The following is an 18,280-nucleotide window of genomic DNA, read 5'->3' as shown; positions in this document are numbered from 1 at the left end:
TGTAACTCATCCAGAAATATGAGAAAAAGGGAGAAATATATCCTGGAATTATCCATTTCTTGCACTCAGCTGTTTTAAAAAATGTAGCTATGAGTGAAATACGAGAAATTAATGCTTTTATATGTAGTAATTTTATTTGTCATTCATATAAATTATCTTAAAAGATAAGAACGTGAATACTAATTACATTTACCAAAAAATCAGGAAATAATGTTCCTTAAGGGCGTATGTACGTGAACGACTACAAATATTATCAGAAAATGCAGGCTCTAAATTTCTAAAATTATGTAAGGAAATGAGCTCACAATTGGACAAAAATTACAAGGTACCACAACAAGACTTATTAGAACTTAAATGTCTGATAATAGTGTAAAAAAGGTTACTAATCATATTTTTTATAATTCACTTTTTACTTTAAATTAAAATTTCCAAAATTTGAAAATTTTCACACATTATTTCATAACTGCACAACCATTAGAGATAGAATTCTGAAAATTTTTACACTGATTTAACATGCATTTATGCAAAAGGTAGACTGCAATAATGCCCATTTCTTTGAAAATAGAAAAATTAAGTCACAAAACATTATGTAAATTTTAATATAAGTTATTTTATATAGGACAAATAAAAAATTAATTATATTAAAATAAACAACTCTACATGTCTGAGAGAGTCTACTTTTCAGAAATAAGTGTTTATTACAAGCAGAAAAAAATATTAAAGATGTCAGAGAAACCGTAACAATGTTATGGTTACCAAATAATGTAACTGCAGAATTTTTTTTTCATACTTTAATAAAACTGGTTTGAAAAATATTATTAATAACCTTTTTTATACTTTTATCAGATATTTAAGTTCTAATAAGTCTTGTTGTGCTACCTTGTAATTTTTGTCCAATTGTGAGTTAATTTCCTTACAAAATTTTAGAAATTTAGAGCCTGCATTTTCTGATAATATTTGTCGTCGTTCACGTACATATAGGGTAAAGTTGGCTATTTCCGTGTTACCCCTAATCCCGTGATACTTTCTAAAAATTGAATGTCAGTCAAAGCTTTGCCGTTCGACCATAGCGCCAGACATCTTTCTCAAAAGAGTGCATCTTTCAGCTACTTTTGAGACATCGGTGAACTTCATAGCAAGATTCCCAATCCCGTGACATTCAGTGAAAAAAAACGTATCACGGAATTAGGAGTATCACGGAATTTGGCAACTTTACTCTATCCTTAAAACAGTCTTTAAATCTCGTGGTAAGAGACGTTTAATAAATAACTACCATGGCTGCCCATTAAGATACGCCAGGTTCTGAACCCGGTCAGGCATGGAATGCAGACACTTACGGATTCAGCTAACTGTTCACCTTCCTCTGTTATGAATAAGTTAATCTCTGTAGTTGAAAAATGTTGCCACGTTGTACATGTCTTTGCCGGGATTTGAACTCTAGTCTGTAGACTGTAAAATAGAACACTAGTCATTGATTTAACGGCGCACTCGTCCGGGACTGAAGGCATGATATCGCATTCCATTGCGGGCATTTTATTATGAAAATTAAAAGTAAAATCGGACCGCAAGACTTTTCACGGGTGCGTGAGTGTTCTCTGGGAAGCGCCATTAAGATGGAATCAGTTTATCTGTTTGAATTATGGCCTCCCGTCATCTCCACTCATCTCACTTTCCCCTATCTGAAAATTAGTCACGGTGGACAAACGGCTAGAGAACACGCCATCTTCTCACGGCTAGGTAACAAAATCTCTATGTTTATTAGGGACCATTTACACAAACTTGGTGCCACTCTAATTTAAAATAAGTGCTCCCATTTGCACATCAATGGAACAACTTGAGAAAACTCGCGGCTAACTATAATGGAGCTAACCAAAGTTGGTCCTGATTGATGTTATATTTTATGATGGTTTTATTTCGAAATTAATTCTTTGGCTGCCGTTTGAAAGTTCGATTGCAACATTAAAAATACTTTTATGAGTGGTAAACTTATAACCTATTCCTAATGTAAAAACATAATTATGTACTTAAAACAATAATGTATGTATGTATGTATTCACAATGCAAATAGGTAAATACCCGGTGCAGTTGTAATTAATTACACTCAATAATGACAATAATAAACACAATTTAAAAAATTCAATTAATAATAAATTAATAATAATAATAATAATAATAATAATAATAATAATTAATACTAATAACACCGTGTATTTCATCCCAACAGTGCATATTACTGTACAGATTACTGTGCATATTACTGTGGAATCTCGGCCACTAAGTCACTCAACTGAGTGCGCTCCTTGTATAATGGCAGTTGACTTAATATAAAATATCTGCATACATGCTCAACTTGGAGTCAGGCCATAAAGGGAAAAACACTGTAGGAGAGGGGTTCGATCCGGTGCTGTGGATTGACTTCGGTGTAGCTCAATGGTGAGAGCGCTTGGTACGTAGAACCAAGGACCCGGGTTCGATCCCCGTCGCCGGAGCGAATTTTTCTCCTCTAATATTAATTGTTACCATAACAGATGTATTGTATAGGACCAAAAAAAATCTTTACGTAGATTCTTCGAGCAACAGTGCATATTACTGTACAGATTACTGTGCATATTACTGTGGAATCTCGGCCACCAAGTCACTCAACTTAGTGCGCTCCTTGTATAATGGCAGTTGACTTAATATAAAATGTCAGCATACATGCCCAACTTGGAGTCAGGCCATAAAGGGAAAAAAACACTGTAGGAGAGGGGTTCGATCCGGTGCTGTGGATTGAACTTCGGCGTAGCTCAATGGTGAGAGCGCTTGGTACGTAGAACCAAGGACCCGGGTTCGATCCCCGGCGCCGGAGCGAATTTTTCTCCTCTAATATTAATTGCTAACATTTTTTTATTATAATGTCTTCAGAAGATGATACACTGCAGAAAGCAAGAAAAAAGTAGTGTATAGATGGTGATGATGGTGATTATTTTGCGATATTGTTGATAATATGGCAACGGTGGCGGTGGTGGTGACGATGATGGTGATGATGATGATGATGATGATGATGATGATGATGATGATGATGATGATGATGAAGTAGTGGCGTAATGCTTGGGTTGCATCCCCCTTTGGTGCTTGGGTTGGATCCCCCTTTGGTCTTTGGTTTCTTCCGAGGTTTTCCACAGCCGTGGGACTGAAGCCGGATGGTCTGTGGCGAGTCCTTGGCATCAACTCCTTTGATTACATTACCCCTCCTTTGATTTGATTACCTGGTTGGGTTTTTCCGAGGTTTTCCCCAAACCAAAAGGCAAATGCCGGGTAATATTTTGGCGAATCCTCGGACCTCACCTCATCTCACTACATCTCGCCAAAATATTGTAAAAATTGCACAGAATTGTAAAAATTGTAGAAAATTACTAAATTGTAAAACTATAAATATTTGTAAAAATTGTAATTGTAATATTGTAAAATTTTGACTTGTTCCACATCTTAAAGCTTCATTGCTCATGTAAGATCTATGGAATAAAATAAATGAATGAATGAAAAATGAATGAATGAATATTAGAGGCAGTAGGAGAGAATTGATTGAAAATTTTGGCTCAAATCCGCGTTTATCTACCATAATTTACAGTTCATTCAGATGTAATTAAACCTTTGTTTCTGGCATGAAAAACAGTTCGAATAATAATGAACTTCGAATGTCATTAACAAATCTTACAATTATATGAATAGTATTACTAATTAGATAGAATATATCAGTACTAGTGGATACTGCTAAGTCGATAACTGTTAACTATCGTGATCACTCAAATCTGAGTCGCAATTCACTAATATACTGTATTTATTATGTGCAAGCGTTTGTGAAAATATTATGGCTTTGTTTTCTCATTCATTCATACGTTCCTTCGTTCATTCATTTGAAATTTGTGCTGACATCACATCCTCCTATTGCCGAGTTTCAGAAGGTGTCATATAGTAGTAGTTGAACCTCCTGCACTCCTTACTGCGCTTGTACCTATACAACCTTCCCTCCTTGTATCACATAGGATCCTAGCCTGAGGACTAGGCCACTGCTGTGCTAGTGTGCAGGGCAGTAACGATGGTGCTTTTTGTTGCAGCGTCCATCATGTTCGCCTTCCCGGACCAGGCCACCGTGAAGAAAGTTATCAAGGCTCTGCCCCGCGTCGGAGTCGGTATCAAATATGGCATCCCGCAGACCAGGTACGTGCCAGCCAAATGTCGTACTATGCAGATGGTTCTGTCACCCATATGGCCTCAGACCATGGTCAGGGACAACTTCTCTATCTCGTTACACATCTTGTCTTCGAAAGAATAAAAAGTAGGGTAGTAAAGTCTGTAGAGTACGGAATAAATTTAATATGTGCATTATCAAAGATATTATTCACAACTCAATAATAAAAATAAATAGTCATGTTTTGAGGATGTTGTATGCCGTATGCGAACATTTTTTTGGGATTTCTGTTACTAGTTGAAATAAGTGAATAATATTATAAACTGTGGTTACCAACAAGTTAATCCCTTAATAGTTACACTCTCTGAATTCGTTTCCAATCTTTATCGTTGATTGCCTTCATCATGTCATCTTTGACATCCACATGATTCCTTTTCTTCTCATTATATACGTAAAGTATTGTGATCCCGTAAAAAGCTCTGTCTAAATTTCAACCTTATTTCGCGTTCATCATATTGAGAAAGTGCTCCGAAAGATAGTGCCTCCCTGTTATGTCTGTCTGTCTGTGTACAACTTTTCTCCTAATCTACGTCGGCCTCGGTAGCGTAGTCGGTATAGCGCTGGCCTTCTATGCTCGAGGTTGCGGGTTCGATCCTGGCCCAGGTCGATAGCATTTAAGTGTGCTTAAATGCGACAGACTCATGTCAGTAGATTTACTGGCATGTAAAAGAACTCTTGCGGGACAAAATTCCGGCACACCGGCGACGCTGATATAACCTTTGCAGTTGCGAGCGTCGTTAAATAAACCATAATTTAATAATTTTTTCTCCTAATCTATTAGACGAATTTTGTTCATATACAGCATCTACAAATGAATTAATCCGGAACTGAACTGTAATAATGAAATATCTGTCTGGAGTACGCGATGACGTCGCGATTAAGATGTTGCGTTGCAAGCCCGGAAGATCGCGGATTTGAGTCTCGATGATGTCATGGATTTTCTCCTTTGATATATCCTACTGACTGCATTAAGGTTCTGAGATTCACTCAGCCCTAAACAGAAATGAGTACGAAGGGTATTTCGTTGGGGGTAAAGGCCGTCAGGACGTAGGACTGACATCCCTGCTGCTACTACTAATACCGATTGTCTGGAAATGTGAAAGACTTCATCTCCTGCTACCCTGTGAGTCTCCTTGGGCTGTAACAGGGTTAACTGTACTTTTATTTGTGAAATGTGTATTTAATGAAAATACTACATATCAATAGTGTTTAGATAAAAGGGAGTATCCCACAAAAGAAAATTTCTTTCAGGAACAATAGAAATAAAATGTTAACACATTGTTATTATTATTATTATTATTATTATTATTATTATTATTATTAATATTAGTTACCGGTACCTAATATGAACGATTGTAGGCCTAAACAATTGTCAAAACAGTCACATTTTGTAATTAAATTTTAACTAATTACATTAATTATAACAAAAAGGTGAAATATAAAAGAATGAGGGTTAAGCTCTTTTACCTAAACACTATTGATATGATTTTTTTTCTTGAATTATTTTTTGTGATAAGAGATGAAGTGAGAAAGTAATGTAAACCGTTAGGATGGCATTAGGTTGTATTATTTTAGGTAAATTAGTTTGCTAGATTGGCTAACTTGTGCTAGATTTGGTGAGTATGAAATACGTTAGATAAATGATTATTATATACTTAACGTCACTTTTCAATTATTATAAAGGCATCTGCTACGACGATATGAGGATACGATGTAGAGATGAACAACGATCGAGAAAGCAAGACTAACAGCGCCCGCAAAGCCGAAAACCCGCACGACAATGTTGTATAAGTCGCGTCGTTGACGTAAAGACTGCTTGTGAGTGTTTCGAGACGCCGAGATTGATCACTCTCGAAGTCCCTAACGTCAAGCAGCCTTGAATCGCCACAGTTGTTTATACCTGACTGAACTTTTTGGAAACTGTTATATATGTATAAACAATCAAGTAGCCTATTTGAAACATCATCTCTACCTTTCAGTGTATAATAATCCGTTCCCCAGTATTTATTTAATTACTAGGCCCTTATTAAAAGGCTAGAAATTTTCTTTTCATATGTTAGAGATCAAGTGTGCAATCTCAAGTAAAAAGATATTAACGCTATGTTTTATGTTTCTCAGAAATGCAAATTTATTTGAGAATTGTTTTCTTTTCTATTTATATAATCATAGGTAATATCATATAATAGAACCGGAACATTTTGACAACTAAGATACTGTTCTGTTTTGTCTTTTTGTCTCATTTGAACATTTGTAATGTTATTTATTTCAATGACGTATGTTATTCAGAGTTACGAAATCTTTCCATGCCGACCAAATCCTATTTCAAGAATGATGAGCGAGACTCAAAGCACACGAGAATGACGAGACGAGATTCGAAAGACAAATGCAACGAACACAGCGAGCGAGAGCGGCAGTTAGTTTTGTTCATCTCTAGTACGATGCCAATTTAGCAATGGTGAAACATAAAAAGCAGAGGAAACGTGCACCATAACCAATGCTCTTCAGCAAACTCTAGTACTCTCTTCGGAATCGAACTCCACTCTCGTTTTTTGAGAGGTTCTCAGCTACTGATTGAGGTACGGCTGGTTCTGTGATCAAGTAACAATGACCGCAGTGCAATGTGTGCAGAGCAGTGACTAGTCTCAGTCGCAATAAATTGTGTATAAATAACGTTGCGGCACTCCCACGTAACTCCAGGCCCGAGCTTGATGCTTCCATTTGTATGAGACAAATTGTAATTGCCTTGCGGGGCCATCATAACGTCCGTAGGCTCAATCACTCCGAGGCTCGCTGCCAAGAGCAAAATTAAATCAACGGTGAATACCGCCAACAATTGTTCCGTCATGACAGTTTACTTCGCTGGGATTTGTGTCGCTCTGCAAACCACAGTTAACTCGTCTTCTCAGTCACAAGGAACTAGTTTCGATTACCAACAGATTCAGTAGCATTGTAATAAACAAAGTGGTTTGAGATTCCTACATCACAGTAGTTTTCTCTACCATTCCTACTCAGTTATTTAACAAAGATGGGACTGTTAAAAATAAGTCAATATTGAGCTGTTGCTCTTTTATAAGCAGAGAAGTTTTCTTTTTCAAATACTTGATTTAAAATCGTAATTTTCACGAAATTGTTGTTGCCCCAAGCAAATGAAGTTTACATTCAGAATACAAGACTTACTAACCATAACGGATATAAAGATTATTGACATTTTTAATCAGTCGTAGTTCATTCAGTTATACGACGGTTTCTCACCAAAGAAAGTGGCATTCGATTCTGAGCAGACCATTTGAGATTTGTGATGGACAGAGCGATTATAGAAAGGTTTTCTCGGCATACTTCAGATTTCCTCCCGACCATTGCCATGCTACTGTTGCAGCATTATTATCTTTCCGCTAGATAACCACAGCAGTTGAAAAAGCGTCGTAAAATAATCCACTAAAAAAGAAAATAGCCTTGTAGTTGTAAGGGAACGCTTAATAAATAATAGACTAACAATCAAACATTCTGATGGGGGCAGATAAAAAAGTTTTGTTTTCTTTCACCATGTTAATAATGTCAAAAGAAGTGCTTGTACAAATTTTGGCCACTCGACCGCAATTACGAAGGCCGTAAAAAAATAAGTTCGCCAGGAGCCGTTCACAGGAAGAAAATACAATTTCATTGGAAAAATTTATTGAAACACACACAGCAATTGTTGAGCTATTTTTCAACATATTCCCCACCAGAATTGAGACATTTGTCATATCATGGGATCGACAGAGAGGTGCAGACGGCTGTCAAACGTTGGTTCGTTCCGATCCCAGACGACTGACTTCTGCGATACAAGGATACAAAAATTAATCCCATGGTATGACAAAGGTCTCAGTTCCAGTGGGGGATATGTTAACAAATAGCGCAACAATTGCTGTATCTGTTTCAATAAATCTTTCCATGCAATTGTGCTTTTTTTCTGTAAACGGCCCCAGGGAAAATCACTTTATGGACAGCCTCGTAATTGCGGTCGAGTGGCCAAAATTTGTATAAGCACTTCTTTTGATATTAATAACATAGTAGAAGAAAAAAAATTAACTTTTCATCTGCCCCCATCAGAATCTTTGCTTGTAAGTCAGTCAGTCAGTCAGTCAGTCAGTTTATTAACCGGTCAGGAAACCAAAAATTATATAGTTATTATTTACTATACATTAGATCCTACTTTGTAGGCCTTTATTAGAACAAAATATATAATTACGAAAGTCGTTATTTCATCTTAAATAATTTTCATATATTAAAAAGAATAATTTGAGTATTTTAATATAATCGTCGTAAAAGTTAAAAGGTTTAATTTTAGAGTAATTAATTATTTCAATATAGGCCTACATTTGTTATACATAGACCTAACCAAAGAAGACCTATTTTGGTATCCAGCCAAATGATCACCAGTCTATTGAAAATATTAACTAGCCAATCAATCAGCCAACCAATAATCAACCAACTAACAAACCAAATAATGAACCTGGTTGTTTTAATAGTGTTTATTACACATTATTCTCATGATTGCAGGCGTGCCTCTATGATGTCTCCTCGCCAGTTAATGAGGAACTCGAACATGACGCAGAAGTGGCAGCGCCGAGAGATCTCCAACTTCGAGTACCTCATGTTCCTCAACACCATTGCTGGTAAGTGTCCTTGACATGTTTTTCATTTCTGCACATGAATTGCAATTAAGTGTGTGCATGCGTGTGAGAGAGGGTGCATGGTGCGTTGCGATTAAGGCCTTGCACTACAAGACGGAAGATCACGGATTCGATGAGAGAATCTCACAGTTACACGCATAAGAATGAACGGATGACCGTCTTGTAATTTTTTTTGTAAACCAGACTACAAAAACATACAAAACAGTTGTTTACGGATAAAAAGCGACTATTTGTTGATGCTAAACATCTCTTACTTTACATCAAAATAATCTAGAAATCTAAGAAAACATTATACGAAATTGCCTATTCAGGAGTCACCATGCAGGTTCTACTTGAATACTAATCCGATTTTTCCAAAAGACTGTTGTCTCGATTTAAATAAAAGCATTCATCGAAACGTTAGCGACAATTACATGTAGGGGCACAATGACAACCAGAAAACAAAGGGACAATCAATCACACTGCAGCAGGAAGCCGGGGGGAAGGCAAGGGGACAGTGTCCGGGCATCGGTAATGGAAGCGATATGCAAAGTACGGTGTTGGAAATCCATCCCGCCCTTCCTGCTCCTGGGCTTGAGTTCCGACAGAGATCCTGCATGCGATGGAAGGGAAATCAGTCACCAATATATATCCGATGACCAACTCGGGTTTATTGAAAATAATGAGCTATTTAACAATTATTTGAAACTATATGAGCTTACAATAATTAGAGACGAAAGTATGAAGATACTTAAAAATGGAACGATATTAGCAGGTGGATTATAAGCACCCAAAGAAAACATTACCAATAACTGTGTGCTGTTAACGAAAGTCTTGAGAGAAAAATAATTGAAATTCATTAAATAATAGATATTTATGATACAAATTGTAGAAAGGGAATTCTGTTTTATGAGTTTTGCAAAACGAGGCCGCAGGCTAAAGGCTGGTCCACAATAAACCGAGAACGGAAACAACAACAAGAACGAGAACGGAAATATTGTTAAAATAAATGTATTTAATGTAAGCATTCACAATTAATGAGAAGTTTGCCGGAGCCCGGGAACGAGAATGTGAAAATTGATTGTGAATACTCAAATTTGAATACATTAATTTTAACAATATTTCCGTTCTCGTTCTCGTTGTTTCCGTTCCCAGTTTATTGTGAATCAGCCTTAACTGTAGCAAGCCTACGGCCAAAATGACATCATTTTTATTTAAAATGTGTGTCGTACACAATTTTTAGGCAGCATTTGGGTATACTTATATGGCTACACAAGTACAGACGTGGACAAATTATTAGCAAAACAGACGATTTTTATGGTATAATTTTACGAAATTTGACTTTTCAATTTAGAATACAGTTGACATTTTTACATATTTAATAAAAGAAGAAATACCTATCTATATCACAGACACACTCATTGCTAAAACTCCATTTGTGAACGAAATTCCTCCATGGAAATGGGTGATTCCAGAACATAGCATACAAATTCCAAGGAAATCATTCCAAAAATGATCCTCCATACATTCTTAAGTTAGATGCCATGGAACTACTCTGCAGCACATATAAAGATCACCTTCAAATTTATACAGATGGATCTCTAAATCCTAATAATGGGACATCAGGAGCAGGGTATTATATTCCAAAATATCAAGAAAGTTATTTCATACCATGTTCATCCTCCTCCAGTCTTGACACTGAATTACTAGCTATTGATGCTGCTCTTCAGCGTGTTACTCAAATTTCTGAAAAATCATTTGCATACTTACCGACTCCAAGGGGCTATATTTAATATAATTAAATATGTACCAACCTGTATGCACATACATAGAATTATTCCAATTCAGAAACAACTAAGTAAACTAAAAGAACTCCAAAAGGAAATAACATTTCAATGGATACCTAGTCATTGTGGTATACCTGGAAACGAGAAAGTCGATAATATTGCAAAACAGGCAACATATTTGCAACCAAGACCTCTTCAAGTGATATCTCTATCCAGTGCTTTTGCTTCAGTAAAGTCTCATTTTACAAACCTATGGATCAACAATTGGCTCTCTTCTGACAAAGGAAAAATTTTACAGTTTGTACAAAAGAAACCAAATGATCTGGAAATGTACAAAAACTTGCCCAGACATGTTCAGACATTTTTAACAAGAGCCAGAACAGGTCACATTGTCACTCAATTGTACCTACACCGATTTCACATTTCTGATAATCCTACTTGTCTGTGGTGTAATAATCATGATGAAGATCTGGAACACATTCTTCTATACTGTCCATCTATAAACCACAAAAGAAGTAAATTAAAATCATCAGTACCAGTTGCAGAAGACACAGCCCTGCAGTATATATTGACTACACCCCAACTCTGGCTACTAGCTACTCAGGCATCTATAATGGACACCGATCAAAAAACCCCTCATTTGTCGTGAAAAACAACAACTGAATAGACTATAGTGGACTTTATGTTGTCAGCAAACAGCTGGATACATTAAGAAGATTGATTGAGTACTATAATCATAAAAATATCAACAGTATTCTAAATTGAGAAGTCAAATTTTGTAAAAATATGTCACAAAAATCCTAAATTTTACTAATATTGTCCAACTGCTAAGTAATTTTTCATAACTCAATTAACAATGTTTTCCTTGTTACTTAGTTGTCATCAGAACAAGACAAACAATCAATCCTAAAACTAAATATTTTGACGCTAGGCAAGAGTATTAACAATGGACTATAGCACATCAGCGTGCGAAAAGTACTTTTAACACTAGTGATAAAAATATTATCTAACATGATTTTAACTATTTGCGCCGATTGCCAATTGTTGCCCACTAGATCTCACACGACAAAAATAACAACCGATCAATACAGCTGTTCAAGCAATGCCAGACCTACTTTTGAAAATAATGTTTTTGGTCAAGAAAATGTATACAAATTAAATCAACTGCTTCAACAATTTTATTGATAACTTTATTAAACAATAATTCAGCTGGCAAACACAAATCTATCTATTAGTTTGTTGCAGTCAAATAAAAATATTTGTAAACTATCAGTATTTGATAAATATTTGAAAATGTAGAAATATGAAAACTCTCTTAAAATATGAAGGCTTTGTCGAAATGTTATGGAATATGATATTTTTCAATTGACTTAGATTTGCCATTGCTTAAAACGTAAAGATTTCTGGTCGCCACTTCTTCATAATTTAAAATATGAAATTTAATATGTTTACTCACTCTAATAATAATGATGGTGAAAATCATAATTATGATAATACACTGGGGGACAAAAAATTTGGGACACTTGAATTTTATATTGTATTTAATAAGTCACCAGTATGTTTTAAATGGTAATTAATTTAATTATACGATTATATTATTATTATTATATTAATTTAATTATACGATATTCATGGTGCTAGTTTCGGCCCAAGACTTTATAATAAAAAGACAAACCATTTTCCAGATTTGAAATATTTTAAAATTGAAGCTTTTAAAAAAGAAATTTGTAAAATTACCCATATGTATAATATTAACAAATGTATTTTTTTACCTTTTATTTCTGTCGGCTATATTCATGTTTTTATTGAATATCACTGGCTTCTGTCGGATTGTCAATTTATATTAAATGTGAATTTTTCTCTTTCTTCTTTATTCTTGCTCTTGTGTTGTATTTATTGGTTTGAATTAAGTTACTTACTGTATTTAGTAAACTGTCCTTGTAAATTTTATGTTATATTATTGACTAAGACCACACCGTACACGAGCCTGGCTCTTACGATAGTGGCTAGAAACATTTTTGTTTTATAAATGTAATTTGTACTCACTAGCTAGCTAGTTAAATAAATAAAAAAAATGTAACATAGACTGAAAACGAAAATGATTATGACTTCATACCACCAACAATTACCAACAATAACATCACAATCTAGATTTGAACAAAATTTTTCTTATGCAGAGTGTGACAACAATGGGCATTATTGTTGGTAAATGTTGGTGTTATGAAGTCATTAATTAATTAATTAATCACTATTTAAAACATATAAATGACCTATTAAATACATGTACAAAGTAAAATTAAAGTGTCCCAATTTTTTTGTCCGCCAGTGTAGTTCAACATGCATTTTATTTGTTAATTATCTTAACAGCAGCTTTTTGGCTTTCAGTTGACAACTGTTTGAATCATAGCTTGCGTTTTTTTTTATAAAATTGTACTAAACAATGGTACCATAAACATTTGCACTTAAGTTGTGGGACCCGAAACTGACAGTACAATAAATATCTTCTTGTTTACGGCAAACACATAGCTTGATTTTAAGACAGTGCTTATCGTAATAAATAACAAGACGCCTTCATAAATTGGCCACTTTGATGGAACAGCCTCATCTGAAACACAATTGAGTTACGAGCTGGGCCGGACAGGCCCGTTTGTTATGGTTCTGCATCTTTGTGCTCATTAGAAACTTCCGGGGAGGATGCATATTCGTCCTTTATGTCTTGCCTAGTGCCTACATTGGTTACGCATGGCTAGCGCAGTGTCCATCGATGTTTGGAGTATTGTTTCTTTATTTGTCCTTATCATTTCTTCATGATCTGGTTTCCAACGCTTTCTCTTCCTCTTCTCTTTGTCTCTTCCGTTCCCTTTTCTTTCATCTGTTCTAATTCCTTTTCCATTCCTTCTCTCCCTTATCCTGTTTATCTTCCCCCCTTTCTAATTCCTTTTCCTTTTCTTCTCTCCCTTATCCTGTTTATATTCCCCTCTTTCTAATTCCTTTCATTTTCTTCTCTCCCTTATCCTGTTTATCTTCCCCCCTTTCTAATTCCTTTTCATTTTCTTCTCTCCCTTATCCTTTTTGCCTTCCCCTCTTTCTAATTCATTTTCCATTGCTTCTCTCCCTTATCTTGTTTATCTTCCCTCTTTCTAATTCCTTTTCCACTGCTTCTCTCCCTTATCTTGTTTATCTTCCCCTCTTTCTAATTCCTTTTCATTTTCTTCTCTCATCCTTTTTGCCTTCTCCTCTTTCTAATTCCTTTTCCTTTCCTTCTCTCCCTTATCCTGTTTATCATGCCCTCTTTCTAATTCCGTTTCCTTTTCTTCTCTCCCTTATCCTGTTTATCTTCCCTCTTTCTAATTCCTTTTCCTTTTCTTCTCTCCCTTATCCTGTTTATCTTCCCCCTTTCTAATTCCTTTTCCTTTTCTTCTCTCCCTTATCCTGTTTATCTTCCCCTCTTTCTAATTCCTTTCATTTTCTTCTCTCCCTTATCCTGTTTATCTTCCCCCCTTTCTAATTCCTTTTCATTTTCTTCTCTCCCTTATCCCTTTTGCCTTCCCCTCTTTCTAATTCATTTTCGTTTTCTTCTTTCCCTTATCCTGTTTATCTTCCCTCTTTCTAATTCCTTTTCCTTTTCTTCTCTCCCTTATCCTGTCTATCATCCCCTCTTTCTAATTCCTTTTCATTTTCTTCTCTCCCTTATCCTTTTTGCCTTCCCCTCTTTCTAATTCATTTTCCATTGCTTCTCTCCCTTATCTTGTTTATCTTCCCTCTTTCTAATTCCTTTTCCATTGCTTCTCTCCCTTATCTTGTTTATCTTCCCCTCTTTCTAATTCCTTTTCATTTTCTTCTCTTCCTTATCCTTTTTGCCTTCTCCTCTTTCTAATTCCTTTTCCTTTCCTTCTCTCCCTTATCCTGTTTATCATGCCCTCTTTCTAATTCCTTTTCCTTTTCTTCTCTCTCTTATCCTGTTTATCATGCCCTCTTTCTAATTCCTTTTCCTTTCCTTCTCTCCCTTATCCTGTTTACCTTCCCCTCTTTCTAATTTCTTTTCCTTTCCTTCTCTCCCTTATCCTGTTTACCTTCCCTCTTTCTAATTCCTTTTCCTTTTCTTCTCTCTCTTATCCTGTTTATCTGCCCCTCTTTCTAATTCCTTTTCCTTTTTTTCTTTATCTTATCCTGTTTATCTTTCCATCTTTCTAATTCCTTTCCCTTTTCTTCTCTTCCTTATCCTGTTTATATTCTTCTCTTTCTAATTCCTTTTCCTTTTCTTCTCCCCCTTATCCTGTTTATCTTCCCGTCTTTCTAATTCCTTTTCCTTTTCTTCTCTCCCTTATCCTGTTTATCTTTCCTCTTTCTAATTCCTTTTCCTTTTCTTCTCTCCCTTATCCTGTTTATCTTCCCTCTTTCTAATTCCTTTTCCTTTTCTTCTCTCCCTTATCCTGTTTATCTTCCCCTCTTTCTAATTCCTTTTCCATTGCTTCTCTCCCTTATCTTGTTTATCTTCCCCTCTTTCTAATTCCTTTTCCTTTTCTTCTCTCCCTTATCCTGTTTATCTTCCCCTCTTTCTAATTCCTTTTCCTTTTCTTCTCATCCTTATCCTGTTTATATTCTTCTCTTTCTAATTCCTTTTCCTTTTCTTCTCTCCCTTATCCTGTTTATCTTTCCATCTTTCTGATTCCTTTTCCTTTTCTTCTCTCCCTTATCCTGTTTATCTTCCTCTCTTTCTAATTCCTTTTTCTTTTCTTTTCTCCCTTATCCTGTTTATCTTCCCCTTTTTCTGATTCCTGTTCCTTTTCTTCTCTCCCTTATCCTGTTTATCTTCCCCTCTTTCACTTCATTCCTATATCTATTATCTCTTCTCTTTTTACCATTGTTTTCCTTATTTTTCCTCTTCTGCTTATTTTTCTCTCCTCGTTGATTTTTTCCTCTTACTTTCCATCGGTCTTCTCCATTCTTGCTGTCTTAATTTTTTGTTTTCTTTTCTTATCACTCCCTTATTTTACTTTCTGATTATAGCCCATATGCTACAATATCCTACTAATATGTATTCCAATGTGTTTATTTTTATTTTTACTGTGTACATTTTTCATTGAATTATCGGCTTCTGTTTTTATGTGATTCGTATTTGATTCTAACAACATTAATATGTATTCCACTATGTTTATTTTTACTTTATGAGGTACATTTTTATGTAACTACCTCTTTTGATCGCATTATGTACCTAAATCGTATCAGTATGTAATTACTTAAATCCGATCCAGTTGTATGTTCAACTACGTATGTAGGCTAAACAAGTTTTAATCCTGGTCGAGTGTAAGAGAAGGCCTTATGGCTTAACTCTATCACGTTAAATAAAGCCATTATGATGATGATGATTATTATTATTATTATTATTATTATTATTATTATTATTACAAAAAGTATTGTGAAACTGAAAAAAAAACTACTTAATTATCTTTCTCTAAACAGTTTCCAGCATCCGTTGTTCCAAAAAGGGCATTTCTGCATGTCTGTCTATAGCTTTTCTAGATGAATTTTTGTCACGAATATTGATGAATCGATTCATCTCGGTTGTATACAAAAAAATTGATAAAATACTGGAATAAGTCATTTATAGTTCTGTGGTATGGAACACTTTAAAAAGGATTAGTAGGTATAGGCCTATAGGCCTCGATGAAATGACTTCTAATAAATGATTTTCTTCTTGAATTTCATTTCCCTATATTCGAAGTATAGTGTATATTTAAAAGTGTTATAATTAGAGACCGGATTTTAAAGGGAAAATTTTTCATCAAAAAAGGAGAAAAAAAGGGAAAGTTATAGCTTATGTCAGAGAAATAACAAATTGTTTGTATAATCAGAAGTCTGGTTAGTGTAATATGTAGCTAGTTAGAGATGTATGCAATGGAGGGGAAACGAACTAGCCTGGCTTAGTTTTAGCTCATGAGTGATGTCTTATTGGTATCACTTGTAAGGTTCAGACATGTCTTCGGACATTTGATTAAACAACAACAATCAAACTTCAGATATATACAAACAATTGAAAACATTATTACAGAAACAACACATGTCAGCTGTTTCCGTACAACTGGGGTTTATCCTTGTGGCTATTGCACATGACATGTGTCATTTTTGGATTCTATAAACATTTGAAATAGTAGCAAATGTGTCCGTAACTCAATTTCGTTAAAGATGACGAGGGCTGTTTTTGTAATAATGTCTTCAATTGTTCTTTCTCTGACACATCTCGTCAAGTGAGATGTAGGCTACTGCCTGACAACAGATGTGCATACCACAACCAGAACCAGAGGTTACATGGAATGAAATACGTATAGCCTATTTCTTTTCTTCTAAGTAAGAGCAGTTATATAAGAGATTGAGAGACGAATGGTCCCCAAGATTCGGGTAGGCCTACCAATGATCCGATCAGCGTTCTGCGTAATTCCTGGCTTGCGTGTATTGAATTAATTACGAATAATTTATTAAAAACGAACAAGTTTTGGACATTATGTGTAGGCGAGTTTCAAATCATAGCAGAACCTGTAGCCATCAAGCGACATGATGAATTGAACTGGATATGAATATATAAAATAATCTTAAACATATATTTTGATTGCAGCGTTCATAGTGAAGTGACTTCATTACAATACAGTCATGGGAAATCTTGATTAATCCGCAGCACGAAATATTAAATGTCACTTAATGCTGTGACCGAGAAAATCTATGTATATATTCCCCTCACCCATTAACAGATACAGTCATATGAAAACCACTCATCCATTCGTCTTCTACCATTCCCCCGTTTCCTCACCAACGCTGCGGATTACATGATTGTTTCAGACATTGCACGGTAGACCTACTTTGCACTAAAGATTTATTATAATTGTTTGGGTAAAATAATGAAATTATGAAATTGAAAGCTGGAACATCTGAATTAAATGTGTCCGAACAACGTTTTTATTCACATAAATATCACTTGTTGTATTCACAGAGATCTGAACCAAGTTTTCCGCGTGTTAGGCCGACACTCAAACCTTTACGCTGTCAGTGAAAATCACGGCGATAAAAGAGCGGTGGTGAAATGGGAATTGCAATACAAACCTGAGAGAAAACTCGCCGAGAAGTTGATTTTAACTTAGAAGTTACAGAAACTCCAAGAGATCGATCCCTTGTTCTTTTATGAGAAACCGTCAGCTGACTAAGCTCTGACTAGGATCTTTGATTCACTGAACAACAAGAATTTTGCTCCGACTTAAAACAATGTGTCCCTTATGGTTTGGTTTGCGCTGAATCCGAAAATGCATCTCTTTTCTTCGTATCACGTAAGGTTTTTAAGATATACTAGGATTTCACTTTTCGATAAGCGCTCCCCCAGAAAACATTTGGCGCGGGTTGGGAGTTGTAAACCAAAACAAAACCTAATGCATTTTATGAGTTTATGACTTTTCGATTTCTTATGATCGTTGGCATGTTCAGTGTTACCTACATTATACTAGCACTACAATTTTGTTTAGCTGTTTTCTTTTATGTATAAATGAATAAAGGTTTAGTAGACTCATAGTTGAAAATAAATCCTGACAAACAATCCTATCATAATTATTATCATCATAATTACC

The 18,280-nt window shown here is 35.3% G+C and overlaps 1 protein-coding gene across 7 annotated transcripts in view; it reads left to right on the top strand.

Annotated features, from left to right (window-relative positions):
- Nucleotides 1-18,280, top strand: part of rg (A kinase anchor protein rugose) — an 809,394-nt gene that overhangs the window by 703,898 nt on the left and 87,216 nt on the right. For all 7 annotated transcript variants that reach the window (XM_069830427.1, XM_069830419.1, XM_069830410.1 and 4 more), the window contains 2 exons: nt 4,098-4,200; nt 8,771-8,886. In XM_069830427.1, coding sequence (XP_069686528.1) covers nt 4,098-4,200; nt 8,771-8,886 — 219 coding nt within the window. The remainder of the gene's footprint in view (nt 1-4,097; nt 4,201-8,770; nt 8,887-18,280) is intronic.

This window comes from Periplaneta americana, chromosome 1, assembly GCF_040183065.1.
Source record: "Periplaneta americana isolate PAMFEO1 chromosome 1, P.americana_PAMFEO1_priV1, whole genome shotgun sequence".
NCBI lineage: Eukaryota > Metazoa > Arthropoda > Insecta > Blattodea > Blattidae > Periplaneta > Periplaneta americana.
Note: the sequence above shows the minus strand (reverse complement) of the source record. Positions and strands in the feature narration are given on the sequence as shown.